This window comes from Canis lupus, chromosome 8, assembly GCF_048164855.1.
Source record: "Canis lupus baileyi chromosome 8, mCanLup2.hap1, whole genome shotgun sequence".
Taxonomy (NCBI): Eukaryota; Metazoa; Chordata; class Mammalia; order Carnivora; family Canidae; genus Canis; species Canis lupus.
Window position 1 is genome coordinate 14,161,343 of NC_132845.1, and position 9,295 is coordinate 14,170,637.

General features: G+C 38.3%; 1 protein-coding gene across 1 annotated transcript in view; it reads right to left on the reverse strand.

The window, feature by feature from the left end:
- The window catches only part of LOC140637544 (uricase), a 76,950-nt gene extending 69,473 nt beyond the window's left edge, over window positions 1-7,477 (reverse strand). The window contains exon 1 of the mRNA XM_072833946.1: window positions 7,393-7,477. Coding sequence (XP_072690047.1) covers window positions 7,393-7,443 — 51 coding nt within the window. The 5' untranslated portion in view covers window positions 7,444-7,477. The remainder of the gene's footprint in view (window positions 1-7,392) is intronic.
- Between the last annotated feature and the right edge of the window lie 1,818 nt (window positions 7,478-9,295).

The window sequence follows — 9,295 nt, forward strand, 5'->3', positions numbered from 1 at the left end:
TCCCAAGACCAAACAAGCTACTCAAATTTTTAAATAATTAACACCACAATCAATCCCGCTTCCTGTACTGGTTGCTAATAGAATTTTACCTCTTTTTTGAAGGCATGATATTTTTTTAGGTGTACTCTTTTTTTTTTTTTTTGTAGTTTCATGTTTTTATTTAAATTCCAGTTAGTTAACATAGTGTGTAACATTAGTTTCAGGAGTGGAATTTAGTGATTCATCACTTATGTATAATACCCCATGCTCATCACAACAATTGTCCTTAAAGTCCATCACCCATTTGGCCTATCCACCCCCTCCACGGCCCTTCTAGCAACCCTCAGTTTGTTCTCTAAAGCTAAGAGTCTATTTTATGGTTTGCCTCTCTCTTTTTTTCCTCTATGTTCATCTGTTTTGTTTCCTAAATTCCATATATGAGTAAAATCATATGATGTTTCCCTTTCTCTGACTGACTTATTTCCCCTAGCATAATACATTCTAGTTCCAACCATCCAACCATGTCACTGCAAATGGCAAGATTTCATTTATACCACGAATTCTATATCCATTCATCACTCAATGGACATTTGGGCTCTTTCCATAATTTGGCTAATGTTAATAAATGCTGCCATAGATATTGGGTGCATGTATCCCTTTCAACTAGTATTTTTGTATCCTTTGGGGAAATTCCTAGTTGTATGATTGCTGGATCATAGAGTAGTTCTATTTTTAACTTTTCGAGGAATCTCCATATTGGTTTCCAGAGTGGCTACACCAGTTTGCATTCCCACCAACAGTGTAAGAGGGTTTCCTTTCTCTGCATCCTGGCCAACATCTGTTGTTTCTTGTGTTGTTAATTTTAGCTATTCTGACAGGTGTGAGATGACATCTCCTTATACTTTTGATTTGTATTTCCCCAATGATCAGTGATATTGAGTATATTTTCATGTGTCCGTCAGCCATCTGTATGTCTTCTTTGGAAAAAGTATCTATTCATGTTTTCTGCCCATTTTTAAACTGGATTATTTGGGGGTTTTTGTGTGTTGAGTTTGATAAGTTCTCTAAAGATTGTGGATACTAACCATTTATCAGACACGACATTCGTAAATATCTTCTCCCATTTTAAATGTTGCCTTTTAGTTTTGTTGATTATTTCCTTCACCATGCAGAAGTTTGTTATCTTGATGAAGTCCTAATAGTTCATTTTTGCTTTTGTTTCCCTTGTTAGGCATACACCTAAAGGCTTAATTCAGGACCCTGGGTGACCCAATGACTTGCATTTTGACAAGTTGGTTTGGAGAAACGGTGTGTTTAGAGCTCTCCTTGTATTCTTAGGAATAAATCTAAAGAGCACGCTTCCAATCATTGCTTATCTCCTCTTCAGTTCACTCTTCTATTCCAAATCAAGGTTGACACATGTTTTAATTTGATTTAAAAAAAACAAACAGATTACAGGAAACTTTTCCAATCTCAAGATAACCTAGGCATGCCTTAGTATTAAAAAGCAAGATTTTTCAAGAATTGAACAGTCAAAATAGTACAAAATCCATTGGGGCCAGATATAATGTTTTTTCTATTACATATGAATAAGATAGCTTAAATATGTGCTCTGGAGTAAGAGTAAAGACAAGGAACCTAGGTGTTTACAAGGAGACCCAATATTTATTTATTCATGAGACACACACACACACACACACACACAGGCAGAGACACAGGCAGAGGGAGAAGCAGGCTCCATGCAGGGAGCCCGACACAGGACTCGATTCTGGGTCTCCAGGATCCCACCCTAGGCTGAAGGCGGTGCTAAACCGCTGAGCCACCAGGGCTGCCCAGGAGATCCAATATTTAGCTTCAACATGTAAATAACTATAAGGGCACCTGGTTGGCTCAGTCAGTTGGGGGTCTGCCTTTGGCTCAGGTTGTGATCCCAAGGCCCTGGGACAGAGCCCCACATCTGGCTCCTTGCTCCATGGGGAGCCTGCTACTCCATCTCCCTCTTCTATTTCCCCTGCTTGTGCTATCTCTCTCTCTCTCTCTCTCTCTCTCTCTCTCTCTCTCTTTCTCTGTCAAATAAAAAAAAAAAATCTTAAAAAAAAAATTAAGGATTGAGCCAAAGAACACAGGAACATCTCAGTGACTGTTATGTGAATCCAATCTGGGCACTCCAGGTTTTGTTAAAGAATCTTATCATTGCCCTTTGTGCCACAGACCACCAATAAATGTGTATCTGAAAAAAAAAGTGGGTAGCTGACTATAATTGCAACATCATTTGCACTCCAGTTTCCTTCCAAAAATAATTTTACACATGATGCTGCCAAACATTCGCAGCTCACTGACCGGAAATAATATTTAATAAGAATTGTCTCCCAAATATGCTATACATTTATTTCTCTAGATCAGTGATTTTTCACTTTTTAAAGGCAAAGATTGCTTTCTTCAAAGTAAATCATATATAGAACCCCAATTTTTAAATAAATAAAATAAGGCTACCCTGGTTGAAATGTAGGTGAAGGCTCAGAGCCCCTTTCCCACACATCACTGACAGAACCCAGTAAAACCTCTGTGCCACCTAGAGCTCTGAGTGGTTCGAATCCATTGCTCAGGATATTCTCAACCTTATTGTTGTATTAAACCAAACCATCAGAGAGAGACACACATCCGAAAAATGTGGCCTTTATGGAGTTAATTTTCTGAAAGTACTGCATCACATTTACTCAAATTGTATTGAGTTACCTTATTTTTAAATTAATCTGGTTGTACTGAAATAATAACCCCCACAACAATAGTCATGTTTAGTGTAATGATCAAGGGTATATTTTTCAGAGCTAGGCTGCCCAGGTTTCAAATCACAGACCTATCATTCATGAATTCGATGATCTCAGGTAAATTACTTGACCTCCTTGTGCCTTTGCTTCCTCATCTGTGAAAAGGAATTGAAGACAATAACAGTACCTACTTCAGAGAAAGCTGTGAGGACTAAATAAAACAATTAAAAAGACACTTTTTATGAAGAGCCTTGGAGAATTCTTTTCTTTAGCCATCAGCATTAAGAAAATGTATCTTTCACCCTAAACTATTTTTATTGTGAAAGCATTGTGATTTTTATAAATGACTGAATTCTTTGTTGTGGCAAAATATAAGGATGTATCTCCACTTCTCCACTCAGGGCCCATAAGAGGTACAACTAGCCATTCTCACACCAAAATCATACAAAGCCTCAGAATATTTTGTGAGTAATCCAGGTAACTACTAAGTCAAAGCTGGCATGTAAGTGAAACATGCTACTCTCCCCACGCTACGAGTACTCTTTCCATTAAGCACCCTGTATTCCAGGTCAAAGGAAAAGCAACACCAAAGAATCGAATATGGATTTTGCTTATGAAATAAATAAGTCAGCATAGGTTTTTATTTATCAAAAATTAATATTAACATGCTATGTATGAGCTACTTTGAAATATGAACTATTAATATTAAATAATATAACTCATAATATCTACCCTTGGAGGTAGATATGATTATCCCTATTTTACATATAAGAGAAGTGAGGCAGGGAGAAGTCGAGAAACTTCTCAAGATCACACAGCTAGTATATGATAACCCAGGCAGTCCTACTGCAAAGGATAGCGTTTAATCACCTTGTGATAAGGCCTGTCTTTGGGAGTGAGGAAGAGAAAATCAGTCAGACTTTAAGAGGATTAACCTGAGGGCAGAAAGTAGAATGAACTAGGAGAGCTGAGCAGTGACAATTATTATTATGTACTGAACACTGATTATGTGCTAGGCATTCTATGAGTATTGTATATACATTCTGTCAGCTAATTCTCACAACAAGCCTCTGAGGCCAATACATTTGTGCTCCGCATTTTACAGGGAAGGTAACTAAGGGTCAAGGAGGTTAAGCAATGACACACAGGCAGGAAGTGGCAGAGCTAGGACTCAAACCCAGTTCTACTTATTCGAAACCTATGTTCTTAACTGCTCACTAAATACGACTTTATGGGGTGCCTGTGTGGCACAGTAGGTTGAGCCTCAGACTCTTGGTTTCAGCTCAGATCTCATGATATGAGATCAAGCCTCACATTGGGTTCCATGCTCAGCACCGATTCTGCTTGAGATTTTCTCTCTCTCTCTCTGCCCTTCCTGTTTGTATGTGTGCTCTTTCTCTCTCTTTTTAAAATAAATAAATCTTTTAAAAGTATGACTTTATGTGACATATGTGAAAACTAATAGGAATGAAGAAGGAAAACTGATAGAAGACATACTGCCAAGAAGGAATTCATAGGGTTTAGTGACTGTTGCAACATTATCAAAGAAAGGGGAGGGGTTAGAGATGACTAAGGTTTGAAGTGTGAGTAACTTGGAAAAAAAGTGACACTGATCAAAGAGGTAGAGAAGTCAAGGAGAACCCCACCATGTGTGGGACAGGGTTGTCATTTTCACACTAGCTCACACTACTCATCCATCAGATTTCCTAAAACTCATGCAGAGGCTGGACTGGAACTCCTGATTCTTGCTTTTCCAGACAGGTTCTTCTTATCTTTTTTACTATCTGAATAAAGAAAATGATTTTAAAAGTCAAGTAAGAAGGAAAAAATTTTTAAGGTGTTAACTTCTTAGAGAAGAAGGTGGTCTATTCCTTCAGGAGTTAGTGGTCTGTGTTTAACCTTTAAGCAACCAACAAAACCTCTGCACAACAGTCACCAATATTTTTTTAAAGATTTATTTATTTGTGAAAGAGAGAGGGAGAGAGAGCGAGCTTGTCAATGGGAGGAGGGGCTGAGGGAGAAGGCGAGAGAGTCCCAAGCAGACTCTGAGCACGGACCCTGGCACCAGGCGTGATCTCACAACCCGAGATCATGACCTGAGCTGAAACCAAGAGTCAGACACTTAACCAAGTGAGCTACCCAGGTGTCCCAATAGTCACCAATATTTTGGCAATGAGACCTATAAGGAACATCCTAATAGACAATGCTATCTTAGCAGAAATAGGAGTTCCATCTTTTTTTGTGAAAACTTCTGTTTCTTCTATACACGTTATCACCACCACCACAAAAAGGTAATGAGAAGAAATTTTCTGAGAAAAAAATTTTTGGTTGATAAAAATATCAGGTTTCGGCTACTAATTAGTTGTATGACCAATGTAGGCAAGTAACATGACTTTTCGGTTCTCATTTAGCTCCTTCCTCTGTGAACTGAGGAAGTTGTTTAGATTCAGTTTAGCTCAGACTAACTAACATTAACAGAACTGCTGGTAGGGTTCTTTCCCACACTTTATATTCCATTTTTCAAGAAGGTAGAAAGAAGGGACTAAAGGTCTGGAGCCCAAACAGAACATTAGAGCTGAATGTGCTGCTACAGTTCATTTCATGCAATTCCCTTAGTTTAGAAACCAAGAAAATGAAGTACAGAGTCTGGATACAGCTGATTAGCGATGAAGTCCCATCCAGACCAAGATTCTGATTCCCAGTCTTAGGCTTTTCCCACTACCCCACAGTGTCTTTTCTAACCAACTGGCTGATTTAGACTTATTTGCCTTGGATGAACTCAGAGTGAGTAGCAAGGAAAAAAAAAAGCCAAAATACAGAGCCTCGCGACCAGAGAGGGATTTATGTGTTGGACTTAAGGTTCTTATAAAATGAAATCCCATAACATTTCAACTGCAACATAAAAGTATTAGACTGTGTTGTGTGCTTTTTTATAGAGCAGTATAATGGCTCAAGCCTCAGAAAGAACTTCTGGTCTTGCCACTGCAAACACAGTGTAACCTGGAAAAGTCACTCTGAAGTCTCAATTCCCGAGACTACAAAAAGGAGGTAATAGTATCCTCCTACCTAGGGAATGCCCTTGACCAAGTCTACATTTTCTCCCTACATTGACTTTGCTGCTGGAGGAGCAAAGAGGAAAAAGAATGTCCTGAATAAGGTAGACGGTAAGAAAGTGAGTGACAGAGAGGGTGCCAGCCAAGTCCTCCAACCCACATCCCAGAACCCCATCTTCAATTCTCCCTTTCTTTGCCACTGGCCTAAAAGGATAAAGAAATAGGGGAATAGCAAATACAAAATTTAAACGCAGAAACTGAAGTGAGAGTCAGCTTGTCACTGCCTGGGGAGCTATGGGCAGAAAGTACTCACTGCCCATCCCAAGGGCTGGCTCTGCTTACACCTCTGTGCTGAATTGCCAGGTTTAATACAACCATCTGGGGATTATCTTGGAGTTCCTGAGAGATAAGCACTAAATGAATACAGAACCAAACTAACAAATAAAACAAAATCATTGTTTTTATAGACCAGTCTTTTTACCTTCCTAACAAGACTGAAAATGAAAAGATGAAATTCACCACATGCCTCCTTTGAGGCAAAACCAATCTGGAACATAAAATAGCTGGCCTCTCTGAACATCAAGGAGCATGCCTTCTCTGACTCTTGGATGCTTCAAGTTTTCTTTGGGGTCCTTTTCTGAATGATGAGCCTTCTGCTATTCACAATTCTAGGCCAAACATGTTTAGTACAAGTCTTACTTCAAAATGAATTTCTTTAAAAAAAAAAACCACACACACGCTAATATTCATTCCCAACAAATATTTATTAAGTGCCTCCTACATGCCAGGCACTGTTCTCCGAGTACTAGGGAGTGCAGTGAAGGAAACAGACAAAAGTCCTATGCTCATGGAGCTTACATTCTGGTTGAAATCTCTCCCTCTTAATCTGCAAAGTGCCTGATTTCATAGATATTTGTTGAATGAATAAGTGATTAAGAATATTTGGGATAACCTGTGGGAATCAAATGGATTATAGTATAAAAATGAGCAGAGCAGTGAGCCACATAAAGCCTAAAATGTATATATCATTTTAATCAATCCTTAAATCTCATCTCCATTCCCCTCAACTTTCCTTTTTCTTATTGACTAAACTGTTACAAAATAAAATGGAGGTAATTTTTAGGAACTGTTTTTCCCAAGGCCCTGAGTTAAAATATCAACAAAGGAGAAATAAGCTCTTACAAAGAGAAAAGAAGGGAGAGCCTACTAATACCAGCCTCATTCTGTGAAGTCCTACATTTGGAGGCCTTATGCCTCTATGTTGAACCTCATTTTTTTTTATTGAAGAATAGTTGATATATCATATTATATTAGTTTCAAGTATGCAACATAGTGATTTGATATTCATATACATAGTGAAATGACCACAATAAATCTATATATCAAAGTTGTTGCATACCATTGACTTTATTCTCTATGCTGTACATTACATCCTCATGTCTTAATTATTTTATAACTAGAAGATTGTACCTTTAATCCCCTTCACCTATTTTGTCTATTCCTCTATCCCCAAGCATCAAATTTTTAGAAATTCAATGAAGTAGCATCTCAAACCAACACTAAAATAAGTAATAATCTGGCTGAAGACTTACTTCAAGGAGATTCACAGATGACCCTCTACAAACTGGTCTTTGGGGTTCCATGTTGGTTTAGGTTCATCTGAACCCAGCAGAGTACTGCTGACCTCCAGTCAGGGGCAACTTCATTTTCATAGTGCCCTGGGTGGTGCAGCCTATGGAGGGATGAGTCAGACAAACCCAGGTGTTTCATAATGCAGTCAGGCACAAAGCATGTCCTTTGCCTCTGGGGAGTAAAGTTATAAGGATAAAAGATTATGAGGGAAATCACCTCCAGCATCAAGGAATGACAACCAATTTGGAAATGTAGACATCAAAGCTGAGGTGATTATTAAAACAAATCTCAAAAAAAAAAAAAAAAAGAAATGCCTTTATTGGATGAAGCCTCCTCTCACCCTTTCCTTCCAAAGTGACTAGATGATGGATGGTGGTGGAGATGCAGATGCAAAATGAGGAGAGGAGGCATAAGTGATACTTTATTTATTTTTGTTGATTAATTCTAATATTTTGCTTTTGAATACTTACAAAATATTTTAAGAGTATTGGTTCTTCCTTCTCTCTAGCTTCCTCCCCTTTTGGTGTCTTTCTCCTCCCCTTTGCCTCTTTCCCTCCCACCTCTATGTTTGGCAAGGCTTCAAGTTTCTGTGTCAAAGAAAAGAATGACATGAAAAGAAAGAATGAGAGTAAGAATGAGATCAAGATTAGAGGAGGAACTGTTTTTCTCCCTTGTGTACTGGTTCTATGAAAAGATTTGTATAAGCTGCTGAGAATTATTGCAGAATGTGGCAAAGATGGACACTTAGGAAAGAAGGTCTACCATTGTAAATTCCAGTCCTGGCACATGATAAAAGACAGTCATTTATTGTACCTCCATATATCCCCCCCATCTGGACTTTATCCACATAAATGCAAATAGGAAGGTTTGAATGATGGATGTCAGAAGGTGTGCATGAAAAAGAAGACTAAGACAACACCTTGCCAGTGACCTGAAAGCCAATGTTTGAGATGGATAGGCCATGCCTCAAACCCTCTGACAGGAAGAGTGGTTTCCAAGCGCTCTTTCAGATGATTTGGAAAATACATAAAGATTGTTCATCTTTGGACACAGGCATAATCATTGCTGGCATTATACTGACTAAAAAAGAGCCACTATAGACCCAAGAAAACAACTTCATACACCTAGTAATAAATGTACACTCTCTACTCATGAATAACATATTAAGTAAAGCAAAATATACCAAAAAAAAATAAAGAATGATAATAAAGATGTCTTGAAAGGTACCATTATTTTTATTATGAAAATGTTTTGAAGTATGGATTTCTTTTCTTCTCTTCTTTTGTGTTTTTTCATTCTTTTTCTACCTCCAACCCTTTCCCCAGTTCAAGGACATAGAAAATTATGTTTATTGCCTCTGAGTAGCTTTGGAGCAAAGTGGAAACTAGGAGACCTACAAATCTTTCATTACTCTTCCAGGACCTTGGGCGAACATAGTGGTTTTATGAAGGAGATGAAAATCTCTGTGTTAAACATTGAACAAGTGTCTTGGCTAGAAACAAAAGGAAAGAAGATTGTCACAAGTAGAGATGCCCTTGTTCTTCACTGGTGATTGAGAGGAAAAGACAATGAAGGAGGAGGAGGTCTGCAAGTTCTGAGAGCAAAGTAAACCTAGGTCTACTTCTTGCAAGCAAAGTAAAGGGCTACCTTCTGTATCTAGGCTAGTAGGAGTACAACAAACTTAGTACAAAATTTCTAGATATTTTCAGTAGCTAAATGGAAGCAGATCATCCACTTGTGGGGGTATAAACCAGCATTCTTCTCTTGGAAGCAAACTACACCAGGTTTAGGCAAAAAAAGAATGTATTACCATCAAGCAGAAATGGAATTTATTGGAAGGTTATGGGGAAGTTCCAAGAATCA